Source organism: Oryzias melastigma, linkage group LG6, assembly GCF_002922805.2.
Source record: "Oryzias melastigma strain HK-1 linkage group LG6, ASM292280v2, whole genome shotgun sequence".
NCBI lineage: Eukaryota > Metazoa > Chordata > Actinopteri > Beloniformes > Adrianichthyidae > Oryzias > Oryzias melastigma.
In genome coordinates this window covers 29,011,048-29,037,866 of record NC_050517.1, presented here as the reverse complement: position 1 = coordinate 29,037,866, position 26,819 = coordinate 29,011,048, and the positions used below count along the sequence as shown (strand labels likewise).

At 38.6% G+C, this 26,819-nt stretch overlaps 1 protein-coding gene and 1 long non-coding RNA gene across 2 annotated transcripts; one reads left to right on the top strand and one right to left on the bottom strand.

Annotated features, from left to right (window-relative positions):
• Positions 1 to 1,347: 1,347 nt before the first annotated feature.
• Positions 1,348 to 24,806, bottom strand: tango6 (transport and golgi organization 6 homolog (Drosophila)). Its single transcript, XM_024282543.2, has 18 exons — positions 24,623 to 24,806; positions 22,616 to 23,247; positions 22,068 to 22,184; positions 21,181 to 21,334; positions 20,658 to 20,764; positions 20,201 to 20,351; positions 20,047 to 20,114; positions 19,643 to 19,755; positions 18,709 to 18,885; positions 18,511 to 18,637; positions 18,122 to 18,325; positions 17,503 to 17,646; positions 16,151 to 16,603; positions 13,924 to 13,981; positions 13,697 to 13,855; positions 9,919 to 10,070; positions 5,366 to 5,479; positions 1,348 to 1,785 (listed from the first exon to the last, which is right to left on the bottom strand). Exons 1-18 carry the CDS (start codon positions 24,672 to 24,674, stop codon positions 1,609 to 1,611), a joined length of 3,159 nt encoding a protein of 1,052 aa, XP_024138311.1. The 5' UTR covers positions 24,675 to 24,806; the 3' UTR covers positions 1,348 to 1,608.
• LOC118598882 lies at positions 21,204 to 23,509 on the top strand. Its single transcript, XR_004948096.1, has 3 exons — positions 21,204 to 21,331; positions 22,065 to 22,205; positions 22,768 to 23,509. It is a non-coding gene; the product is annotated as an uncharacterized LOC118598882 (long non-coding RNA).
• Positions 24,807 to 26,819: the final 2,013 nt, after the last annotated feature.

The following is a 26,819-nucleotide window of genomic DNA, read 5'->3' as shown; positions in this document are numbered from 1 at the left end:
GACTTTCAAAGAACAAATACTATTTTATCTGAGGGTTGCACTCATTTAATAAAGTTTTATTAAGAAAGAGAACAGGACTTTCTATTTTAAGGGGGAGGGACTAATAATATTGCTCCACCTCCTTTTCAAACAGCTTTACAATGAAAATTTTATTTAAAAAAGTTGATTGTGCATCCAGATTTTCCAACTTAAAGCAAAAAAATATCTACTGCAACCTCTTAGACTCAGGATAGAATCTTGTCTTATGATCACATTTTTAAGATTTTAGCTTAAAAATGAATGTGAAGTTGCTTTTATATCTTAAAAGGTGTTAAATTATATTTTTATTTCAAATTTTTTGACTAACAAGTGCTGACAAACTCATAATTTAAAAAGTGGCTTCCAAAATATGCTCATCTGCAGCATTTGAAAACAAGAATTAAGCACACACAAATTAGGGTGAGTCTATTTTCTCTCCATATAAAGGATTATATAGCAAATCCGTTCTGTAAATAAACAAACACTTTTGGGTTTGTTTCTGTTTTATCAAGTTAAAAGCTTGTTAGGAGCTTTAATGTGCTGCTTCCAACCAATTGAAACTGAAAACTGTGGGAAAAAATCCTTTATTAGATGCAATTTTTCAATTTATTTATTTAAATTAGGACAGTGCATTTTCATCAATGTGCTAAATTACATCTTTTGTCCTGAGACAGGTAAAAGATAAAACATGTTTCCAGAAAGTTGGTGTTCCTAAATGGTTCCTGAATGATAAACCAAAGGAGTTAACCTTTTGATTCTGTTAAAAACACCTTAAAATAAAATTTTTGTATTTAAAAATCACAAATAAATGAAGTCAAAACCCATTTTGTGGTCATTATTTTCGACGACCCATTACATTCCTCCAATAAATGTTGAGTTTTCTTAGATGTGGGCGGGGCTTTGTCAACAGTTGGTCTGTGATGTCACAAAAGTTTGGACACTTAACAAATTATATTTATTTGTTTTCCAACAAACAAACTTTTAGTAAAATAATGGATTAAAACCTGATGATTCTGGTGGGAAACTCTCCTCTTTCTTCTCTTCTTGGATTGGACATGATTTGATCAGCTGTGAGGCTCCGCCTCTCATGACCACAAACTGGGGTGCTATGGTTGTGTTTGTCTGCTGTGAGTTCACACAGGGGGGGTCAGCAGGGTCAGACTTTCATGAAATAGTTCAGACAAAAGAAGGAATGTCTCCTCGCTCTGCATCAGACTGAAGTCTGCACACATACGGCTTTTCGTCAAAGCGCTTTGGTTTCTTCTGGTCTGCTTCAGAACTCCTGATGAGGTCATACATTTGCAAATTGAAGGAGAAGGGGGGGCTGAATTCAGCAGATGAGAAGATGAGAAGTTTTTATTTCAATCTGAAACAAATGAAACCTGCAAAACTTGTTCATGAAAAACTGACTTTTACATCTTTAGGAGCTTTTAGAAAAGTTAACTTTACAGGGTTTTCTTAAAGAAAATGTTGACCTTAAAGTTCAGCAGGAAGCTTGAAAGTCTTCTCAGAAACATTGCAGTAACGTCTGGATCGTTGGACGTGCTGCTGGTGCTCCGGTTGTTTCTGCTCTTCGTGTCAGAAGAAACTCTACGACAGGACCCGGATCTTTTTCTCCAGCTTTTGTCCGGGGAAGAGGAACCTCCTCATCACATCGTCCAGCTCCTCCAGAGCCAGCTGAGCATGAACCACCGCGACCTCGTCAGGGTCTGAGCGAATCACCCACTTCAGGGCCCGGTACAGGTCCAACAGAACATCCCGGAGAACCTGCAGGAGAAACAAACACAGACAACACTGGAGCTGACTTAAAACTCCTCATCCTTCCAAACACTAAAGCTTTAAAGACACAAGAAAAGGACTGAAAACTTCTGTTTGGGTAATCAGAGTGAATTTTCACATTTAGAAACAGAGATAGTTCTATTGATCATCTGGATTAAATCTTGATCTAGTTTAAAGCACAAAATTCATTTCTGGTTTGTAGCTAAGCTAAAAAACTTGAGAAAAGATGGTATTTAGGCTTCAAATTCCTTCACTAATCCCACCTAACCTCTAAAAGTCCAGATCAACTTGAGATATATTGTAAAAACCTTCCAGTGGTCTTTAATCAAGACTATGTCATTTTAGCCATTTTTTTTTTAATTAGTCTTTTTCTAGGACATAGTTTCTGCAGAGCAGCAGGAGTTCTCTAGAAATTTGCCTCTGAGTTGTGGGCGGGACTTTTAGTGTAGAGTACGCCCGCCCCTTTTTCCTCTCTCCCACTAACTTACAGCCCCTCACACCCTCAACCTAACAACAAAAATGACAAGCGATATCTGAGTGTACAGTTTGGAGTTTTAAATACCAAATGTGACTTCACTCATTTGTCGAAGTAAAACCCTAAAAATATGAACTATTTACGAATCCATTGTGTTCTGATGATAAAAACTTGGATCATTTATAAAAGAAAAATTTGTATACATGTTTTGAAATGATGAACTGTTCAATCGCAATGCATTGTGGTCTATATTTGAGCATCTGAGCATCAATGCACACTTAGATGTCAGAATTCCGTCACCTATTCACTTTATAATGCGTTCACCATTTTGTAGTGATGTCTAAATCTACTTTTCCAAAATCGAGTGTCCTAGATATTTCCCAGAAGTCTTTGCGAAAAAGTAATGTGAATTGATGCTCACTACATTGGGGAATAGTGACCACAATGCATTGCCTTTGAACAATTTTTGGGGAAAAAAAGTGTTTAAATGTAAGTTTTTAATAAACCATCCACATTTTCATCATCAGAAGACAGTGGAGTCATAATTAAACATCCTAAAATGCTTGTATTGATTACATTTTCGTTTTGTGAAATTGGTAACATCATACTTGCTAAAAAAAAAAAAAGTAGTGAGCATGGTGTCTAAATTGCTTTTAGGACACTAGATTGTTCTGTACTATAGTTTTTATTTAGTAGTTAGGGATTAGGGTGGGAATTCAGGCATAGCTTGGCTTTTTTGGAAAGACTTCTGGGAAATTTCCAGGGCAGACTAACTGGCAACTGGCCTGTTAAAGTGCACTAATCTGAAAGTTTTAAGTGAATTTTGAACTCAACTGTAGTCTTTCTGATTAGAGGATGCCAAGATTTATCTGCTGATCTTTTGATTGGAGGAACAACCTCGACCACACCCTAATTCAAAGGAGGAGGAGCCTGGGAAATCAACGGGACACATTCTTGTTGCTCAATTTAAAGTTTTGCTTTAATTCAGTTCTTACAACTGTATAAGAAAAATCTCTTCCTATAAATGTTTTCAGAAGCTGGAAGAAATTCTAGTTGCAGAGTTTGTTAACGAGAGCAGCAGAAAACATCCAAAAAGTTAGTTTAAAATCATGTTTTCTAAAGCATTCTCTGAGAATTCCACTTCTAGAAAAGTTTGATCCACAAACAAAACGATCATCTTTTCTGGGATTTCCCTCACAGGGTCTTCTCTGCCCCCCCCCCATTCCTCTGTCAGCATCTCTGTTCCCAAACCTCAGTGTGTCATTAGAGCGAATGACCGCTGCCCCCCCAGCTGTTCCAGTAATGACAGGACCTGGACTCAGACCAGCAGCTGGACTCGGACCTTCATCACACCTGAACCATCTGCTCCTGGAGGGGCGGGAAACTTTCCCATGGGGGGCAGGGAGGAGCGGGGAGGCGTGGCCATCGTAAAACCTCGCCGCCGTTCTGCTTCTCATCTCCCTGATCATGGTTATCAGGGAGATTGAACACATTTTGCCTCTTTTGGAACTGGTTTAGGTTTTTTTTTTTGAGTCCAGAAACTTCATGGATGAAGATCCGACCAGATTAACATCAGAAACGCTGACATGTATGAATCCATGTGTGATCTCATTTATGTGCACTTTGCTGTTTTCCCCATCATTTCCTTTCATTGGGTTCCCACTTCAGTTTCTATTTTTATTTATTTGTCATTTTATGTCGTCATTTGGTTGGGTGTGAAAGGTCAGATGAGTTAAAAGGGAGTTCTCTGTGTTTCATAATTTATTTATTTTTTTTAAGCCTGGAAAGCACTTTGTTGTATGAAAAGTATTTTATAAATAAAGTTGGATTCGATTACTATGCAAAATAAGTGTAAAAAAAGGAGAATGTGTTCCTACTTTGCCTGAAAGATAAATGAAACATTTTTTTAAAAAGTAAAAACAAAGAAGCCTTTTTATAGAATTTTAAATTTACGTTATGAAGGTGGAAACACCTTTTTGTGGGTGTGGCTACAATTTACACCTACCAACCTGAGAAATGCAGCTAAAATTCAAATCATTAGGTAGAAATTAGTTTTCTGGCCACTTAAGTGCATTTAAAGGAAAAGAAAACTTCTTCGTGTCATGATAGAATAATAGCAGTAATTAATCTCAGAGGATTACCACTGCATTCCCACAAAAACTCTTCCAGGAAGTTTTGTTCCTCCAGAGGCTGTAAGCTATCTTTATCAAACTAAAGTTACATTTTTAGTTCTGTTTGAGACAGATGATGAGATCTGTTGAAATTCTTTTTATGGAGGTTTTTTTTACAAAAATCCCAATAAATTGGACTTTAACAATTCAACTTTCAAAGTTTTGCCAGAGTTTGATGTTTTAATGAAGTACCCGAAAAATAAAATCACTAACCTGTAGCTGTTTTTAATTAATTTGTTTTATTCTATTCTATTGTTAATTTTAACGTACTTCAATTCTATGAAATGTTTTGGGTGTATAACTTTTGCCTCTCTGAAAACACATCTTAGGCCCTTTTTATTTCAGCTTGCTTATATCTATGTATATGTGGGTTTGTAGGTGTGATTTTATGGTTTTACCTTTAATGTGTTTTAATTCTTGTTTTATTTGTGTTTTTCTAGTAGTTTTGACCTGCATTGAATAGAACTTTGTGAAGCATTCTGGGAAAAATACTATATAAATTGTCTTTATTTACTAAAAGTAAAAGAACCAGTTTTTGTGGGACAGAAAATGTTTAGAAAAATATTTTCTTTTGTCTCTGAAAATGAAATTTTGAAACGTGTGATCAACTGCTTTGTTTTAATATTTATGAAACTTGGATTAATGTGATTTTTAATGATCCATATCTCACACAATATGCTGCAATTTGACAGAAATCTTGATGCAAACTGTTAGAAATAAATCAGATTGTTTTTATCTTGTTATCAATGAGATGATTTCCCTTCAGCTTCTACTCTAAAACCACAGGAATGATTTAAAATAGCGTGTCTGATAACAAAATAATTTTAAAAAAGCACAGAAAATGTGTATTTTTGGTGTCTTTAGATAGAAAACACTCAGATTTATCCTTTTCTTCTTTAACGTCTGCATTCCCGCCGCTCACCTCTGTGGTTCTGTCACTGAGTCCTCGCAGCAGCAGAGCGATGACGTGGACGGCGGCTCGCCTCACCTCCGCCTCCTTCTCGGTTTTTATCAGAGCCGTCAGACAGGAGCTGAGCTGAAGGAACACAGAGAGGCGCCTGTTTTTACAGCAGTTTAGAAGAGTCGCCAGTTCAGTTTATAAAGGGCCAGTTCACAACCAGGACTGTGTCAAAGTTCTACACAAAAAAACAACAGATTACAATGTAGGACATTTTTTGTGAAGTGCAAAAACAAAAGACTACAATGGTGATACAGGGAAAGGTCAAGAATAAAGTATCCCGCAGAACAAGACCCAGTAAAGGAAACTATCAGCAGAGAAACACAGGAATATCTGTACCAAACGGTTAGTAGCTGCAACAACAAGAAGACACAAAATCCCTGGAACATTTGTTACACGACAAAAGGTCAATTCAACTGAACCAGAAAGCAGATGAGAGAAAAGTCACTGAGCATCAGATGGAGTGAGATCTAAAGAGAGGAAATAGTCTCACTGGATCTGAGTGGGCGTAATTCTTGATTTGTAACATATACAAAACATTTTGTAACTGTGTGTACTTGCAATTACACAAACAAATCTTTAAAAAGTGTGCACCAGTGGCCTGATACACACACACAGAACCGCGTTTACGCACAAATCAGATTTGAGATCTTTTCACGTCTTGTATCTAAGTGTTGCGTTTAAAAGCTGCTAAAATGCTGGGTCATCAGAGTTTTATCAGCTGCTTTAAACTTATATTTTAAATAATATCTGGTGAAATTTAGGCATTTTCTCACTTTCTTAAACAAATTAAACAGATGAAAAGGTTTAAAGGTGGATTCACACTGTGATTGGCTCGGCGGAGGCCGCTAGTTTCAATGTTAGGTCAATGGAACAGACGCAACATGAGGCGATCTGAAGTCCCGCGGCGCTGTTTGAGCGACGGACGCTGTGTCGCATCTGCCAATCAGAAACTCAGCTTTGGGCATGTGACGTTTTCAGCAATGAAAATAAAGAAACTTCTGTGTTTTAAAAACACGTATTTAGACTTTTTGGTTTAATTATTGGGAATATCTGTTTGAGAAAGTGGGAAAATGTAAAGTTTTCACCAGATATTTTTTACAATTTTCAAAGCGGCTGATAAGAAAACTCTGATGACCCAGCATTCTAGGAGCATTTTAATGCATCGTACATCAAATCTTGGAGACGTGAAAAGAGTCTTACGTCAGATTTATGTGTAAATGTGGTTTTGTGTGTGTGTGTATCAGGCGATTGGTTCAAACTTTTTAAGGATTTGTATGTGTAGTTAGTTTAAGCTGTTATAATTTAAAGTTTTGTGTGTGTAAATTGTATTTTTTGTATTTTGCAATTTTTGTAAATGTGAACACACAATTGCACAATTAGGCGCAAAATGTATTGTATGAGTTACAATCAAGAATTAAACACAAAAATTGGGTGACACTACTTTCTCTCCATAGAGATCTGTAACTGCATCCATTGTTTTAAACTGCGAAAAGAATATAAAATTTTATATTGTTGGTGCAGGAATTAATAATAAATTATTCCATTCATTTTCAAAACTCCAGTTTCTTTATCTGTTCTAACAGGAAAAAAAATGTTAATCCAAAAGTAGATGTTCTGAGGTGAAACTGAAACACAAAAGAACCAAATAATCTTAATCAATATCTGTTTTTTTTTTAATTATTATTAATTTTTGATGGCTGCAGACTTGTTGACCTAAAGATTTTTGGTTTTATCCTCTGAAAAATTCAAAAATCTTCTTCCAGGAGGAACACAGACTTCCCTCTGGGATCTATTAGCTTCTCTTTTATTCATTTATATAGCTGTGACTTTCTGTTTTCTCTGAGCCATTAACAAAACTAATAAAAAAAGGCTAACGAACACCGATAATATTTGAAACGACATAATGAAATCATGTATAACTAAAGGTTCCGTTAAACCTGTTTGACTCTCAGCGTCATTAAAAAAAGTGAACATAGCCAAAGCTTTCAGCATGAGGTGTGTTTGTCAGCTTGTGCCCGACCCGGCTGAGGTCAGAGCCAGAACTGGACTGGATCGATTGATGTTGGGGTCAGACATCAAACCAGAGCGGCTCCACGAACACACGGAGTCTGTGTGGAGGACCGGCGGTGTGCAGGTCATGAATAAAAATCCTGTTCCTGCAGCTGACAGAGCGGCTCATTCAGACCAGCAGGCTGCCGGAACGTGCGCACGTGCACACCAGCAACTCCAGCGTACCCGCAGACCGCTGCTGCGGCAGCGGTCGCACACGTGATGTTGTGGATGGAGGATCTCTGGCCGCATCGGTCAGCGCGCTCAAACGGGAGCTTCTCGCTAAACGATTCCTCGTCTCCTGATGAAGACTGAAGGGAAACACTGTTCACTCTTTTCAATCTTCTGGGGGGGTTGGAACTCCAAATTAAAAAGGAAAAACTTCAGGAGGTGTGACTTTATCCTTCAGTGGTCATTAGTTTTCTTTTCAAACCTCTTCAGGGCACATACTTTCAAAATAAAAGCACAGCTAAAGCAGAGAATTTGCAGCTGTAACATTCCTCATGACATCATTTCCTGTCAGCATAAAAAGAGTAAAGAAAACAAATATATGCTTAAAAAATCAAAATGTTTAACATAATACATAAAAAGACACCTTTAAGGTTTTAGCTAATGAAAGGAAAAACAAAAAATTTATACTGAAACACGATTTTCTGGGTTGATCTGTTTAGTTGGTAAATGTTTGTCAAAATTAATAATTGTTTGGAAAAACAAAATTTCAGTGACCGAAAACCCTAAATAAATTCTGCTTTAAAGTATTTCTTCTGCGGAAAACTGTCATTTTTAATGTTAGAATAAATTATATAATCAAAAGTTTCACCTTTGTGGATTTTCAAACACTTCTTTGTGTCGTTTGTTGCTGACTCAGCTTCAGGATTTCTTATAGCCAGATTAAGATAATCTGATATTATGGAATGATCTGAACTGGATTATAACAATCATAGCTAATCATAGTTGCAGCTTTTTTTTATTTATTTATTTTTGTGCAGCTCTGTGGGAAAAATTGTATTGTTAGCTGAAGTTTTACCAAAAAAAAAAAACAAACAAAAAAGAACATATTTATGTAGAAACAGTTTTACTGTAAGTGCTGCTTAAAGTTATATAAATATTTTTTGTTGTTCATGGGTTGTGAAATTTTTAAAGCTTGTAATTTGATTTGTATTTCCTGGGAGTGTACGGTGGATTTTGGATTAAAGCATGCTCAGAGTGATAGGATTATTATCGCAAAAAATTTGAGCTTCTTATGTTGGCTGCAGTTTATTTTATCTAGATTTTATTTATCGAAATTTTTGATAATGTTTTATTAAAAGTTTTCACGACGTAACGAGAGCGAAGGCATGAATTGTAACCAAAGTGAGAACACGTGCAGAAGAGAAAAAAAAACACCTGCGTTGTCATGAGAAGAACCACATTTACCATAAAGTACAACTCATTTTTTTTATTGATTCATGAAGCCAATTAAATCCTTTGTGAGTTTGTATTAAATGGATTCTGTGTTTTTCTATTGTTTAGATGAAAAAATGTTGCATTAAAATGGAGCTGAAGACAGTTAAATACTCATCTTCTGATGGGATAAAAAACAAGAATTTGTGTCTTTATTTCTTTTAAAAAACTCAATATTTTAACAATTTTGTGAAGAGAGAATTTGACCCAAATGAACCAGAATTCTGAAGAAACTAAATCAACATTGCTTTAACTTGAGGCAACAAAGGCAGGAAATCACAGTATGAGGAGTTTCAAAACAAATATTTAAAAAAATAATATTATGTGAAGAAAAACCGTAAAAATATTAATAGAAAAAAGTCATTTTACATGTTTTACTTGTAAAAGTACAAAATACAAACCCACTATGATTGTTGGACCATTTTTAGTTTCTTCCATTCCCTTTCAAGCAATCTATAATTTGGTGCCTAATTATTCTGGGTTTGACATGACTTTGTATGGGTGTAAACCTCTATTGATTGTTTATGAATGGTTTAATTGCTGAAATAAACCACTTTTAATCTAATCTAATCTAATCTAGTTAATCTCTTATTTTAGTTCCTCTTTTTATCAGTTTTTCAAACTTCTAACCCAATCTCCACACAATTAGTGTTATTTTTTCTTTTTAAAAACCCATTCCAATTATCATTTCAACTATTTTCAAAGCGTTTTCTGTAGGTTTTTTAAGCCATTAATTTAATTTTTAGCCAAAAATAAAAAAACCTGAGTCGTTTTCCAAGACATAGTTTCTGTAGAGCGGCAGGAGTTTATTAGAAATTTGCCTCTCTGTTGGTCCAGTGCAACCCCGCCCCCCTTCCCTCTCCCTGTTACTACTGGGATCTTAGGTCTCAGTAGGTTTCTATATCACAAATACAATCCTTTTCATAATGATTTTTTTCTGCTCCTGATTAGTAACAATTTTAATAAAAACATGTTAAAAACTCCATTTTCTTTAGTACTGTGAGGGCCCGGTTTGTGCTCACCTCCTGGGTCAGGGGCCCCAGAGCGTAGTCCAGTTTCTGACAGAGCTCCCCCAGGTTTGACAGACAGCTGGCTCGGACGCTTGCGTCAGGGTCCCTTGTTCCTCGCAGGAAAACGCCCACTAGAGGCTGACCCAGGTGTGGCGCCAGCTCACCTGGAGAACGAGCAGACGGACAGTCACCGGATCATCCAGACAGGAGACATGAGAACATCCAGTGTTTTCCACCAGGTGGAAAGAAAGAACGTTCTGGTGTTTCTTTGTTCTTCCTCCATCTGCAGACAGCAGAACAGCTGCTTTTTCAGCAGCTTCCCTCCCTCTCTGACTGAATACTTCCATGCCAACCAGCAGCACAGCTGGGAAAGCCGTCAAATTTCCAGACAACAAGAAATGCCAAAAGCCAGAACACAGTCACCAGAACAGAGCCAGACATTGACCCAGAGTCCGTTCACACAGCCAGGCGAGTCGGAGAAGAAAACCTCATTCATGAGTCCCGGCTTGGCCGAGGATGAATCCTGGCGCGCCGAGCGCTCGAGTCAAACACAGCGGCACTCTGCGGAAAACCGAAGCGCCTTGCAGACGGAGGCCAGACATAAACCATCTGATTGTCCTGAGAAGAGACACGATGGCAAACTGGCACCGCAGACGGAGAGACGAGCACCAAACAAGGGGTGGAACGCAGCACGACTTCTGACAGAGAACTCCAGTCCAACTCTCTCAAAAGGTTCCATTCTGTGACTGCAGGAAAAGACGTTACAGGTACATGAGACTGAAGCCGATTCCACTGTAGTCGTTTTGTTACACGTAAACTCACAAAAACAGAGAAAGACGACCAAGTCAGCAGCGTTTCCATGAACACAACATACATGACTGCAGTCTGACCTGAACTGGGACACATGATGACTGTCACTCTGCAAAATTAAAGGAACCAAGTGAAAAACGAGTGTTTAAAATGCGTCCGTGTGGGGTCACGGGTGAACGAAAGGAAAACGGTCCTCATTCAGATTTAAATTTGAAGCTCTGACTGAATAAAAATAATAATTAAAAAAAATATTTATGTGTCAAATAAATCAAGCTGGATACCCTAGTAACTCTCTTGTCAGATTTTCTGATTAAAGTCATTATTTCATCCATTTCAGAACCTTCTAAATCGTCAAATGGTTGCTGGAGCCTATCCCTGCAACTGTTGGGCTAAAGTGGGGTAGACTCTGGACAGGTCGCCAGTCTATTGCGGAGCTACACACTCACACTAATAAAATTTTAATTCACCAATGAATGTGTGAAGAACGTTTGTGGTCTGGAACAAACCAGAGAAAACCCAGGAATGAACGAGGAGAACGTGGAAACTCCACGAAGGAAGGTGAGAACATTGATGAAGATTTTACAGAATTAAAATAATCCTATTGAGAGTCGGACAGTATAATTCTAAAATAGTTTATCAGGTCAATTGGTAAATTAATTTAAAACAAATTGAAATCTTAATTTTGTCAAATTATTTTGGTTGATTTATCAACTTAAGATTTATTTGATTTTTGTGACATCAGCTTTAAACACTCATGAAGCAACTTGGATGAAAAAAATAACAATAATAATATTAAATATCAAAGTCTAAGAAAATAAAGGTTTATATGAATTTATTACTTTTTCATTTTTTCCTACAAACTAGTATCTTTTAAAACCCTGTAAGAAGGAATTTTGTTTTGGATTTAATATAGTGACTGAGGATCAGTGTTGTACTGACTTATGTTTATAGAAAATATGTTGAAAAGACAATAAAAAAGCAGGAAAAAATACAGCAAAGTGAATTTTATCCATAGTTGTGAAAATAACTTACATGCCACAAATATATCATATTTCTGTTTCTATTTTACTTTCTATTTTGATTTTTATTCATGTAATTCTATGTTGCATGAGAAGGTTGAGGGCATTCTGTGTGTTAATACTTTTTTTTTGGTGTTGTAAATCTGTACTTTGTGTTACTGTTTATGGATAAAGTTGGATTTGTATTACAAAGAGAAAATGATTTAATCTGTTCAGATTCAAGGATTCAAGGATTCGTCGTCCTTGCCGGGTCAGAATCTGCAGAGTTTCTACTTTCAGTCGCAGTTCATGCTGTTTTCTGTAACGTGCAGCACCTGATCGCTTCTGCCGGAACTGCTTTTCCTTCAGATTCACTTTAGCATCTCACGGCTTCCATCCTGCTGCACGTCTTCATTCTGCTTCCCGTGAGTTTCTGTTCTACCTCAAGGGTTTCAAAAAAGAGGTGAAACAGAGTAATGTGCTGTTTCACCGTAACAGTACTCCGCTGCTGAGCAGCTGAATCGACCACTTCTTGGGTGCAGAGCTGCTGCTCTTCTGCTTGACCTTAAACTAAAATCACCTCGTTCTCTTTAATTGGTGCTGCGCAAAAACTGCACACAGGAGAAGTTTTGACTTTCAAACTTTCATCTTACAGTAAGAAACACACAGAGAGGACTAACGAGGAAGAGTTTTTCTACTTCTAGAAGATTTCAGCATATAAATGGCCTACGAAACACAAAAATGTTATTTTATGAGTCAAATTCATTTTAATATATAAAAAATGTTGCCAAAATAGTCATTAGAGTGGTCCCTCACAACAAGGTGGTTCACTTTTTTAGTGTGCATACTACATAGTGTATCGTATTGTCAATTTCAACATCAACATACATTTTTGATCCTGATCAGATCTTTGTTTTCATTCTATGATACTGAACTTATTTTTCTATTAAGAAACAAGAGAGAAAAAAGTGAAATTATCAACGTCTGTTTAAGAAAAGTGTATAAATTGTGTAGCGAGGGGTTTCAAGGCCTTAAAACATCTATAACTAGAAAGTCGTCACTGAAGATGCTGAAGCCTTTTGCTGTAAATGGTGATGCAATGTACCTTAATTGCTAAAGGGATTTGCTAAAATTGCAAAAGCTATTTGCAAAATGTTAAATTGGCTAAAAGACTGGAAATTTTGTTAAAGGACTATGAAACAGCGCTGAAGTTGACCTAAATTTCTGAAAATTGCTTTAAAAAAAGCCTAATATTTGCCAATTTTGCAAAAAATATTGCTTAAATATAAACTAAACTCCAAATTACCCCCAAAATCCTTAGTAGATTCCAAATTAGCCAAAAAATGTGTTGCTTTAAAACTATCTAAACTCCAAAATAGCCTAAAATTCCTAGGTAAAATAAATGAGTCAAAAACGTTAGCATGTTGCCAAAATATTAGCTAAACTCAAAATTAGCATAAAAAACCTCAGTAGATGCCAAATTAAAAGAAAAAGACGCTGGCACATTGCTTACTAACTAAACTCTGAAACTCCTCAGTAGACGAATTTAGCCAAAAACATTAGCCTGTTGCTAAAATATTAGGCAAACTCCAATTAAAAAAAAAATTACTATAGAATATTAAAGCATAGCCCATGTATATATTTAAAGGGTTGTTGCTACTTAACATTTTGAAATTTGAAGACTTTCTCATTCATTTTCTATGGTCCTATTTTGCTCAATATTTTAAAAACGTTAAAGTTTACGAATACCAAAAATACAAGCAGTAAAGTACTGAACAAGCTGAACGTTTTAAAACCAAGATATATGAAATCGCTGAAAGTGTGATTGAGAATGTACACGCTTTCTAAACATTCACACAATTATTGTAAAATGTGAAGATTTTGCAAAGAAAATGGACTAAATTGTGTTTTTAACCAACATCCTGAGGTATAATCAGAATGTGAACTCTCCTCAACCCAAACAAAGACTCAGACGTCCTCACCCATCGCCCGGCTCGCCCGCATCAGGACCTCCCCCACTTTCAGCCGGGTCTCCAGCGAGCGCTCCTTGTTGGAGGAGGGCAGTGAAGGTCCGTGCTGGAAGTCTCTCAGGAGCCTGTCCAGGATTCTGTCCGGGTAGGAATCAGCCAGCGCAGCCAGACCTGGACACAGGAAAAAAATAAAACTCCAGCATAGACACAAGCCTGCAGAGATCAAAGTGAAAGTTCACCTTGAATGGCTGACAGGTAGACAAACGAGTCTTCGTGCTCCAGGTTCTCCAAGAAAAGCTGGAGAGGAAAACATGATCAGTTTGAGAAAACACACAAAGAGGTTAAAGCGAGGATTAATCTGCAGACATCCAGACGGACTTCAAAGGGAATAAAAACCATGAGAAGCACAGGTGTGTGTGTTTGGGAGGGTTAGAGATCAGTAGAATAATCAGGAATCTCAGAGACTAATCAATAAATAGGATGATGTGCTACTTCAGCAGAGACCTCTGATTAAAGAGAATTGGAAATGAACCGGCATCCTGTCTTCACACGGCACCTTAACAAGCCCCAGGAGACGCCAGGAGCCCCCCCGAGGACCGTCCTCTGCTTACTCATTCATTATAGATGACCCCGAGGACACATCTGACCTTAGGATGTTGTAGTTCAGAACCTCTGAGGGGCCCAGCTCACAGGTCTGAAAAAATTACATTTTCTTTGCTGGAATCCTGACATAACAAAGTAAAAAAAAAGTCTTCAAAGTTCATCAGCCGTGAGGATATCTTCAACCCAACTCTGTTTTGACATTATCCACAATATAAGAAGGCCAACTTCACCTTCATTAAACCTCCAGGCGTCTACAGTATTGATCTGTATTGCTTTACAGCCTGGAGTCCATCCATCATCACATCCATATATAGATTGTCTTTGCAAACCCGACCTCCACGTTTTGACCTGTGCTAGCCTTAAATTAAGCTAAATTCCTGACCTGCAGAAGTTGTTAAAGCTGCTGTAAAATGAGCTTCTCTGCACTTCACGGAAAGAGTCATGTTCTAAGAAACTATTACAATTAAAAATCAAGTTTTACACTGACACATTTTGATCTATTTTCTAATATCTCCATGTTTTCATTAGATTAGATATACAAAAAAAAAAAATATATATATATATATATATTTTATGCAGATGACACACTGATTTAAATAAACAAATTAGTATGAGAGTACAGTCGTAAGCAAGTGTTAAGATCCTGCATTTAATACATAAATCTCATAACTTCTGTGTCACACCTGAACACAAAGTCACACTAAAACACATTGAGATTAAAGAGCTTCAACAGAAATTAGAAAACAATTTTCTAAATTTAATCCAACTGTAACAGTCTTTTTACAGGACTTGAGAAGAAGAGTTCAAAGTGTCATGTCAAATATTAAGATTTCATCTTTTATTTTCACTTCTTTTATTTTAGGGCTGCCACGATTACTCGACTAATCGACTACTAGAAAAAGTCAACGACTAATTTAGTAGTCAGTTAGTCGTTACTTTAGATAATATGGAGTCAGAGTGTTGTAAAGTTGAAGGTTAACGTAGCATTCTGCTAGCTTTTTGGACTATTTTAGCATTTATTAAGGTTTTTTAGGCTATTTTGGAGTTTAGCTAATATTTCAGCTACACTAGCTATTTTGGCTAATTTAGGATTTTTTCTGTTTTTTAGGCTAATTTGGGGTTTTACCTAATATTTCAGCTGCATGACAGCTATTTTGACTAATTTAATCTTTTTTGTTTTTTAGGCTAATTTGGAGTTTAACTAATATTTCAGCTGCATGCTAGATGTTTGGCTAATTTAGTTTTTTTTTTACAGTTTTTAAGACTAATCTGGCATTTAACTAATATTTTAGCTGGCTATCAGCTAAGCGTTTTCAGCTATTACCTTCATCGATTTCAGCTATCAACATTAGCATCTTCAGAGGCCAAATTCAGCTTACAGCATTCACACTAGCATTATCACAGGTAAAGCTATATATCTAGTTTTTTAGTTAGTTTAAAGCTAATGATGATTAAAATTTGTGCTTTACATCCAGTTTGCACACAACCCGATTAGTTGACTAATCGGAAAAAATAATCGGTGATTAGTCGACTGGTAAAATAATCGTCTGTGGCAGCCCTATTTTATTTAGATCACAAAATCTTATTCTTGGCAGTTTGTAGCATGAGTGAACACATGCAGCAAGCTTAAATCCTGCCCCAAAATAACTTAAAAAAACAACATGAAGTATACTGTATTCTAAAGTTTTCTTTTTTAAGTTTTAAAGCGCTCAACAGTCACAGCTCCCTTCGAGCCATTTTTACATTTTCAACCACTGGCAGCACAGCAGTTGAGTACCGGTGTGACTCGGACCACTCACTGGGAGAAACTTAAGGAATCTACTTTCCTGGTGAAAAAAGGTGCTTCATCATGAATCCACATACCATTAGGACTTTCTCCTGGGCCTGGACAGCCTCTGGGTCTTTGAGTTGCACCATCTGGGTCAGGGTCCTCAGAGCAAAAGCTCTGGTTGGCACGTTTGGGTCACAAGCTTCGAGTAACCAATCAGAGAAGGGCTTGGAGGGACTTTCAGGCTTTCGGTTCGGGTTCTTTGCTCCTGCAGAGGATGCTGGGAGTCGACTGCTGGTGCAGACACCTGTCCTTGATTCCTTTACCTCACTGATCTGCACTGAGCTGTTCTTCGCTGAGGTTTCTGGGTTTCTGGAGCAGCTTGCTGCAGGAGCAGTGAGGTTTTCAGGCCGGTAGGCGCCGTGTGTGGCGATGACGGCTCCGAGGTTGGCTGCCAGCTCCTGGACGACCTCGTCGGGGTGCAGCTGCGAGAGGGAGTCCAGCGGTGGGAGCAGCTTTGACATCAATGCATAATCCTCTGAGCTCACCTGTAAAGCAAAATTGAAGATATGCAAAGTTAAACTTGTCATACTTACACCTTTCTGGAGTTAAGTTGACAACCACAACTGTCAAATACGAATTCCGGGAAACTTTTAAGATCTGCATGAAAACATCATTCAGAACTTTTAAATAAATAATTTGATAAAATGTTAATTTTAACAGGCCTTCAACCAATTCTTGGTAAGATAGGCTCCAGCAACTCCAAAAAGGATGATGGGTGATTAAAGGATGATTTAAGTCAAGTTACACACAAAAACTCCCACTTTTCCCAGGACAATCCTCCACCTTTAACTCAAAGCGTCTTTGTTTTTATGGCTTTTACAAATGTATTTAGAGTTTACGGATTAAACATTAAATGTGGAGTTCCCCAAGGCTGTACTATGGTGCTCCTGAAGTTTTAAATTTGGATGCAATAAAATCTCAATTTTTCTATATTTGATTTTTTTAATGTTTAAACTGCACTTAACTATTCAGACTTTTGACAAACTCAACATAAGTAAAAACATCTAAAAGGCATTTCACTCGTTACTAATTTTTCAAACCAAATGTCACATGTTTAATTCAGCATTTTTAGCTGATAATTTAGCATTCTTAAATGTTGCTTTTTCCTTTTAGACCCCGAACACTTTTCAGCAGTAGATCACTTTTCATTTTAAAGACACATCATTAGATTTAAGCTGCTTATTATTTACCCTTTCAATGCATTTTTTATGGACAATAACGAATTTTACTATTTACCATAGAATTTCTGAGCATCACTTACTCATATTTTGCATTTTTTAAGCTGCATTGCCTTTTTGTTTGGCTTTTATAGAATTTCCTGTTATTTTACACATAAAGTGGTTGTACGTTTTGTATACATAAAATAAATCCCTCTAGCAACAACCTGTGGTGTGGACAGGATCGTGGCTACCAGACCCATCCCCATGCTTAACGTTTGGCTCTCCACGGGGTTCTCCAGATGAGGCTTTGGGACATTATCCAGTCCCACACAGGCCCTTTGAAGCAAAGTCACCATGAAGTCCACAACCTGCAAAGAAGAAAGAAGAAAACATATTGATGAGGTTTGAAGAAAACAGGAATGAGGAACTGATAGAGACTCTAGGTCCAACAACATGACCTTCTTCAGGAAAAACAGTTTCAACAGAATCTAGTCTGAGTATTAAAGACATCACAAAAAAATCACTGCAGAGATCAAACTTATAGCAAGTATTTTTGGGTTGTGGATAAAGTAGGTGCCCTGCTTTTATCAGCAGAATTTCTCCAGAACATAAAATTGTCTTAAAATGTGCAGAAAATGAGGAGACAGCAACCTTTTATGGGTCATATTAGTCTTTTTAACGTTAAATTAATTCATTTTGTGTGTTTACTTTGTTTGTGATTTAGCCTTTGATCAATGAGCTTGTCTTGCTAAGTGAAGTCCCTTTATATCAACATTTTGCTGTTTCAGCATCGTGTTCATCTTTTTTTAACCTAAACCTCTCGTTCTGCCTTTCTGCTCTCACCTGTGCGGTCTGCCTCAGGAGCTGAGAGTGCTGCAGGCTCTCCACCATTACAGCCAGAACCTGAAGCAGAGCCAGCTTGTGGGCCTGACGCTCTGCTCGGCCCAGCATCTGCTGCTCCACCTCCAGCAGCGTCATGCTCGACACATCTGCCTCCTCTTTGTCCTTCACCTCCTCCTCACCCGCAGTGGTCCAGCTGGTCAGCTCCTGCAGGAGGACAAAGATCCACTCATGAACACAGACGGAAAACTTGACCAACTTTTTGGGATATTTTTTGTGCTTCATTTTAAATATTTTGATATTCAATTGATCCTGCAATAAAAAAAAAGGTTTTCTCTGTCAACGATCCTCTGAAAACTCTGCTGGGTAAATGCTAATCTGTTGTGGTTTACCTTGAGCAGCTCCAGGAAGAAGTCACCGGGCAGGTCGGAGTCCTTGAGTTCAGCCAGCAGGTGGATGAGACACTCCAGCCTCCACTGTTCTCCTGACAGCTTCTCGTAAAGCTCATCGTCCTCATCGCTGCAACATAAGCGGACAGGTGAGAGGCGGAGAGGGTTCAAGGAGCGCTCTTCACGTGTTGCTGAATCCACCTGCATCCCTCTCTGCAGCTCAGTCTGGCGCCTCCATCGCTGCCTGCAGTGAAGTGGAAGCCCGGCGCCACATCGCTCTCCGGCGCCTGCAAGCCTGACAGCCGCCGCAGCATCAACAATGCAGCAGAAGCCTCAGACTTACCCAGGAACCAAAGTAAAATCTCCTGACAGAGGCCACTGAAGATAGAACAGATAACGCACATATGAGATGAAATTATGCAAATTTAAATAAATGAATGAGTGAATTAAAAAGCCTATCATCAAGGAGCTCTGACAAGTTTTCTGCAGAGAACCAGGAGTTCGTTAGAAGCTTGCTTTTGGATTGGGGGCGAGACTGTTGGCACGAAATGTACTCAAGCTAATTTCCCAGCATGCCTTTGTTTATACTCTCTCTCGCTGGCAAGTAGCCCCTCACAAGCCCAAGCTAACATTAGCGTAGCAAAAAAACAGTGAGCAAAATCGGAGGTATCCAGCCGTACAGTTTAGAGCCAGAGGTCAGCTCATACAAGGAAAATACAGATGTTAAACGAGGAAAGTGGATGCTTCAGCATTGTAGTGGAGTAAGGAGACTTTGTCCCGCCCATGGCAGTTGCTGCATCATAAGTCTGAGTTTTTTCAAACATCTGGTTTTCATCTGCTCGTAATCCAACAAGATTTGAATTAGGAAATACTCTTTAATGCTTAAATTATTTCATACACATCCTCCATCATGAGAAAAATGCTAAGTTAAAAACATCAAAAACATGATTTTCATGTGGATTCTAGCTAATAAACAAATCATAAGACATTAACAAGTATTAGTATTGTGTTTATAAGGCTTTAAAGGACATTTATAGAACATTCATTAGCATTTTTAGTTATCTGTTATTGCCTTATTGTTTAGGAATCTCATTTTCTGGCTAAAGGCAAACAGGGCGACAGGCGTGATGCTTACCGCAGGTGGGAAACGTTCTGTTTGGTGAAGCAGAAGAGGGTAAAAATGACGGGAAGTACATCTTTGAGCGCCGTGAGGAGAGCAGGAGATGGACTGTTTCCAACCACCCAGATCTGACAGACACAAAAGAAGGAACAAATCTTAACCGAAATCTTCACCAGCTTACAACTGTTCCAGGTCCAGTTTAAACACGAGCAAACTCCACAGAACATCGACTTAACCACCAGGAAACAAAATTTACAGGAAACTCACAGCTTTGGGGTTTTTTTTTACCAATTCAAAACTAATCATTCAGAAAACTTTTTACTTTAACAAAAAAAGCTGTAGCTGGTTCAGTGTTAAGCAGCAGTGGTTAGAAGCTTTTTAAGTCTGAAGTTTTCAGATAAACAGTCTTAAACACTCACCTTGTAGATGTCCTCCAGGCAGCGCGTCAGCTCCGCCTCTTCAACAACCACCTGAGAATCGCTGCTTCCTAAAAGACAAATATGAATTTATTTATCCTCATTTTTTATGTCAAAGTGACATTAAACCAAAACCAGCCGTGCTGCTGTTACTCACTGCAGCGCTGCAGCGGAGCGAGCAGGGGGGCCAGCAGGTACTGCTGAGCAAAGGTGGGTCTCTCCTGCACTATGGAGAGCGCCGCCCTGGTGGCCACACGCTGAAACTGCTGAGCTGTCAACTTGTCTTTGAAGTGCAGAAGGTCGAGGACCTGAAAAACAAAAACAGATTTGTTGACCACGTGGTTTAGATTTGGAGTCTTTAGAATTCCTGCAGCCTTTAAATGCACCATGAGCTTTTCCGTATTATAATATGACGAGGAAAGCTGCATCAACATACAGAGCAGCTAACGCTTTAAGGCAAGAACGACACGTCTTCATTTCATCTCATTCAGATTAATGAAGCAACAGGAGGAGTTCAAACATTAGAGATCATTTTATTAATATTTTACAAAATATCCTCTTTAGCCAAACTGCAATATCATGAATATCAGCCTTAGGCAGAGTGAGGAGCTGACCTGAGGACAGATGAGTCTGAAGTAAGCATCTGCTGAGGTTGACTGTTGGGGGCAGGCCACCAGGATCCTGGCTACAGCGTCACATTTCCTCCAGTCAGACTCGCCCCCTGTAGGACATAAGCAGAACTGCAGGCTTGAACATCCATCTGTTTTCTGAATCTGTGTTTTTGCTGGAGCCTATCCCAGCTGATGAACTTGATTACACCCAAGACAGACTCCCTTTCACACTAAAAGGACAATTTAGAGTCACCAATCAATCATAACAAGCCTGTTTTTGGACTGTGGGAGGAAGCTGAAAAAAACTAGAAAAAAACATGTATACTGCAAACAGAAAGAATCTAGCTGGGATCTGAACCATGATAAGACGACTACAACACCGAGCAACATATCAGGCTTCACCAGCTAAATTTACTCTCCAAATACAAAAAAACTGTTTGCTGTCATGTTTTATTTTGCAATTTATAGCAAACGCATTAACTGCAAACCTGAGGATTTATGAGGAACGTTTATTGTGATGCCTCACCTGTTCCCCCCTCCAGGATGGCCCGGACCACAGCCTGCACGCCGTGAGGCTGCATGAGGCGCTCGGACAGCAGCTGACCACACAGCCGCCGCAGCCAAGCGGGCGCCGATGCCAGACCTGCCCTGCTGCCGGAGGAGCTCCCGAGCCGAGCGTCCTGCCGCAATCAGATTCCATTCTCAGACACGGAAGGAGGAAATATCTTCAAGAGCAGGATTTGAATCCAAAACTTTATTAACAAACTTAAAAGACAAGCTGCTGTTGACACTTTATCTACAGTAATAAAATAACTTTTAAAAGTTTTATCATAATGACCAAAGTGGAGGAAGCCAATTTGTTTTTGTTGAGTAAATGCAATATTTTTTTTTTTTTTGGTCAAATTGTAGGAAAAAAATAAAAAAGTTATTTAAAAAATAAACTAATAAATCCAAAAGATATATGAAATGGAGTTACATAAGAGTTTGATGGAAATCTAGCAGAAAAGAAGAAAGATTTTCCAGGAGTTTTGTTTTTCATCTAAAAGCATGTTAATGTGAATGCATTTAACCTTTAACTTTTAATCACTTTTAACCTTCAGCTGGAACAAATATTTACAACCATAGAGAGTTGTATATTTTAGCCCTTTAATAAATGTTTATACAAATTGAAAACGGCTTGTTTTCTTTTCATTTAAACTGCTTTATTTGCAGTAAAAAAAAAATTGTTTAATTTTGAAATCATTTCAAAAAATAAAATAAACATTTTTATGTTTTAAGCCCTCTGCTGCCACCATGTGGACAAAATCTGCACCTGCAGGTTCCTGCAACAACTACCAAACTAAAACTATAAGAATAAAAGTTCCAACAGCAGAAGCTTTAACGTGATCTAAGTTGATATTCAGATTGCAGCACCTGTTTGGGTCCACCTTGGAGGATCAGAAGCTCCTTGATGACGATCGGTTGGTAAACTTTTTCCAGGAGACTCCTGAGGGCCGCTTTACAGGCACGACATTCGTCAACGTTCAGCCACTGAGGGGAACGCATAAAAAAGTTTGTTATTTTACAGTTTTTTTCCTCTTTCTTGAAATTGAAATGACATTCTTCAGACTAGCTCGTACTTGTTTACAGAAGAATGTAATTTCTCATTGTTTTCATGCAATTTCAGTTGTCTTAATACATGTCTCAAGTTTGTCAGTTAACTGAGTGTTTTTTACAAGTAGAGTTAGCATAGAGTGCCCATTTTACAATTACTTATTAGCCAATTCTCAGTCTAATGGTCATTCTCTTCAAAACATGTCAGCAAGATTTCAGTTCTAATTTCAAGAAATAAGCCAAACAAACAGAGAAAAACAGAAGCAAAAATCAAATTGAGCTTTTAATTAACGCTGCCTGGACCCTTTGGTTTTACAGAAGTAATCAGATTGCAGAAGAAATAAACACCTGTTGGTGCGTGTTTTTACCCGTTCGCTCTCTTTCTGAGGCTCGTGTCCGAGCTGACTCAGCGCCGCCATCACGTCCCCCAGATGCCGCGTGAACACCACAGTGGCGAGCGACGACAGCTCCGCCAGCTGCAGCAGAACATTCGTGGTGGTAAGAAGGCGTCTTCTTGCAGGGGGTGGAGCCTCCTGGCGGATCAGTTTTTCAACTACGGCTCCAAACGCGGACCTGTGGCCCAGCGGCACGCCCACGCCTGGCGCAAGGAAAGGACAGAGCCCCAAAGACACCACGAACTGCAGAGCGGTGCTGAGGGTCTTCTGCTGCGCTACACTGAGGACATCAGGGGGGAGAGGCGGAGCCATTTCAGCCGTACGAAGTCTGGCTGTGGATGGAGGCGGAGCCTGCTGGAAGCGCTCGAGCTCCATCGTCATGTGACGCGTGAGCGTGAGGAGCAGCAGGAGACACTCCTGAACAAAGCTCCATGTGGCGTCTTCTGAGTCGCTGCAGAACCACTCTGCTGACCGGGCCACCTCCTCCCTCAGCCTCTGCACCTCCTCAAAGCTGCTGTCGCTCTGGAGCCGCTCCAGTAGCAGAGCCCTGTTGGCCTCCAAAGCGGCCTGGAGCGCCACCTGCTGGGAGGTCTGAGCATTGACTTCTGCAGACACAAACAGAAAAGAAGGTGTAAATCCATCCTTTAATAGGTATTTGAAAATTCTGCAGAAGACTGATGAGTTTTTTTTTTTGCTTTAAATATTAAAATTGTTTATAAAAGTTGAATTTCCCAGATGAAGTATGTGTAAAACTTAATTCAAAATTAATACTCTCTGGGTTTTGATCCCAAATGTCCAAGATTATTATGTAAGAGACATTGATGTAGGAATTATAATAAGAAGAACTAAAATAAAATCTGATAATCAGCAGCTTTTCTTATGGATTTTTCAAAAATAATGTCCTCTCTATTGATTACCTAGAACAGATCATGACTATCTCAAGGATGAAAACTTTCCAATCATATTTACATCTATTTTAAAGAGTGGTCTTTTAATTACGATTGTAATGTTTTTTAGCCCCAAAATGTTTTTTTTTTTCCTAGTACATTTTCGGCAGAGCGGTAATAGTTCTTTGAAATTTGTCTCTGAGTTTTGGATAGGATTGTTGGTCCCAAGCAACGCTGCCTCCGCTTCCCCTCTCTGTTTTCGTGTTTTCCCATTAGCTTTCAGCCCCTCACATCCCCAATCACTGGTGTAACAAAAATGACGAGCTATATTGGAGCTATCCTATTTGTCTGCAAGTGGATACATAAATGTGGAGTGGAGCGGGCAGCTTGTGGCGGGCCCAGCTTATTTTTTATGTCAGAAATGCACTCTTTTTCTAAACAGCATTCTTTTATCGTCTCTTCCTGATTCAAAACAATAAAGAAATAATCAGAAATGCATAATTGTCTTTTTAGGTGTCCTCCATCATCAGAAAAATGAAACAATTACATGTTAAAAACACAAAAAAACAGAATTTTCATCAGTGTACGTCTTTCAAAATACACTATTTTGCTAATAATCGTGTATTTATGTGGCATAAAGCAGATGCATCTTTCACTTAAATACTGTCACCAACATTGTGAAACAAATAAACTTGTTTTTAAAAATTAAACTCGCATTGAATAGTAAATGATACAATGCATTATGGCAAGGGATTTTCTCTTATAAAAATTTGTTCTCAGCCAAAGATTGAAGACTCGTTTATCCAGGATGGTTCCAAATCAGAAAAAGGCATTATTGGTAAGAATAACTACAGGAAAAAGTTGAGTAGAAAACTCATTATACCTTCAAACTTCTTCTTTACCTTCAACAAACCGCACACGACAATGCATTTACACTTTTGTATTGAAAAAATGTATTTGATGTAAATTCTAAACCTAGAAGTTAATAATTAGACGGGAAAAAGAAAGTAAAATATACGTTTCAGACATCACACAGAGACCGGCGCGTGCGTCTATATCAGTTAGCTCCTCGTTTTTCTCGAGTCTCACTCACCGCTCAGAGGTTTTGTGAGGATACTTAAGGCCGAGATGATCGCTGAAGTCATTCTAGACCGTAAACTTTAAATTTATTTTGCGTCTGTGAATGTAAAGATATTTTTATTCACTTAAACGATACATTTTTGCTGTCCGCTGCTCAGATGCTGCGATGCTAAAGCTAAAAACATAGCAGAGCGTCATAACGTAGACGTAGATTTACGTCATGACGTTGCTTATGCTGTTACGAGATTTTGTACAAAATTGGCGACAAAAATGCCCAAAAGACAACTTAACCTTGTAAGAGGAACTGTTTCGAAAGCAAACATTTGAAATATATAATCTACAATTTACAAATGATTTAAAATGTTAAACGTATTTGTCTCAAGAGTCTTTTCTCTGCTTTAAAACATTTTGGCTAAATATTTAAATTTCAACATTTTTAATTTATTGAATAACATTGATGGTAATTTCAGAAATCCATCCAAAGAATTGAACACTTCTGATTAAAATGTTTACAAGAAACAAATTAAAGAAAGTGATGACGAAACTGTCTTTCACCTGAAGACATTTCAGAACCTTTTGGACAAGAAACCATTCCGTACTGCTGTAAAAAACAGTCCCCCCCCCCCATTTCAGCAACCTCAGACCGACTGTAGAACGTTTGAAGCTGAAACAACATTTAATGTTTACTCTTAATGTTTCGTCACCTCTGCAATGGTTCAAAATAAGAGAAAAAAAGACCAGAGTGGAAAAAAAACAAGTTTATTTTCAACAAATATGGTTAAGTTAGGCCATTTACTTCAAAAGCTCCGTCTGGCCAAACCTTTTTGGGGGTTCTGGATAGTTCTTCTGAAGACCACGGCCTTTTGGGGATGTGACCCCCTCGGGGTGAAGCTGGCCTTTGTGACTACGTTCCTCTTCCGCAGGTAGTCTGTGTGAGAGTCCAGAGTGAAGACCGGATCATGACCGGTCATGTCGGTAAAGAAGGGCTCCTCCTGATCCGAAGCACTGCTCCAGCTCTCCTCTGCAGACTGGTGCGGGCTGTTGCTTCCTGCAGGGGCAGCTTCAGCAAGCTCTGGATCCCAAAACTGAAAGAACTCTGGGACGTACACCTGAGCCCAGAATCCTGGATCTCTGGCATCACCCATGTTGCTGCTCTGAGGGAGGCCTTGATGGTGGGAGCTGTCAGAAACAGCTGACGGTTCTGATCCAAAAGAAAAAGGGGAAAGGAAAAACGGCCACATGTGGTTCTGTCCTGGACTGTGTGATCCATCTGAGGATAAACAGATTCAGTGGGCTGAGTTACATTCACAGTTTAAAATGCGGTTTTCGTCACTCAGGTCTCACCTCCTTGTGGAGAACAGCTGATGCTGCCAAGCAGCAGACAGGAGATCCAAACCCTGGAAAGAAAACGAGGAGGAAGAGTGCAGGTTCAGGTTGGAGAGCAGAATGAGTGAAGATCGACTTACTTCATTTCTGGAGAAAGGCTTCAGCAGCTGTGGATGCTGGCTTCTAGAGCTCTGAGTTTAAAAAAGACAGTGTAGCTCATTCCTCTTTCAGACAAAGATGTCAAACCAGCTGACACACAGCTCACTGATTGGCAGGTGGAGCAAGCTGTTCTCACCTGATGCTCTGAGCTGATTGTTTAGTGGAAGCAGCTGCTGTTGGAGGAGGGAGAATATGTCCAAAATACAATTATTTAAAGACTAAAGCATTTATAAAACAGAAACTAGGTGGCAGTAATGCACCTCAATGCTGTGTGCCATCCACCCTTTAACAACACCAGAACAAGAGCAAGCTTTTAACTAAATATATATATACATATATATTTGTGGTTTGTTTCCCACTCCAATTCCCTCCAGCACAATAGGTGGTGAACAAATGTGTGTTGCCTTCTGCCAATTAAAAAGAAATTGAAAGAATACTAAACATGACTGAATAATTTAGTGCCAGTTAATATTTAAGCATAGTTGAGAAATGAGAGGAAAGAAATAGAAAAAAATTGTCAAGTTCATTTCAACTTCTTGTCAGTAGGTGGTGATACACTATCAAATTCAAGTGAGGGTTGACAATAAACCAGTCTGAGTATTTCACTTTAAACCAGAACAAGAAAATGTGTCAAAGATTCAGCTGTGATAAGAAAAGCCTGTCCTTTACCTGGATCAGGTGTGTAAATCCAAATGAGCTTCAATTGCAGGTTTGAAAACATGAAC

Excerpts from the sequence above, each read along its gene's own strand:
- tango6 (XM_024282543.2), bottom strand. The coding sequence starts at position 24,674 with ATGACTTCAGCGATCATCTCGGCCTTAAGTATCCTCACAAAACCTCTG. Across the intron at positions 5,480-9,918 it reads TGGGGCCCCTGACCCAGGAG|CTCAGCTCCTGTCTGACGGC; the intron begins GTGAGCACAAAC and ends GTGTTCCTTCAG. Across the intron at positions 1,786-5,365 it reads TCAGTGACAGAACCACAGAG|GTTCTCCGGGATGTTCTGTT; the intron begins GTGAGCGGCGGG and ends TTTCTCCTGCAG.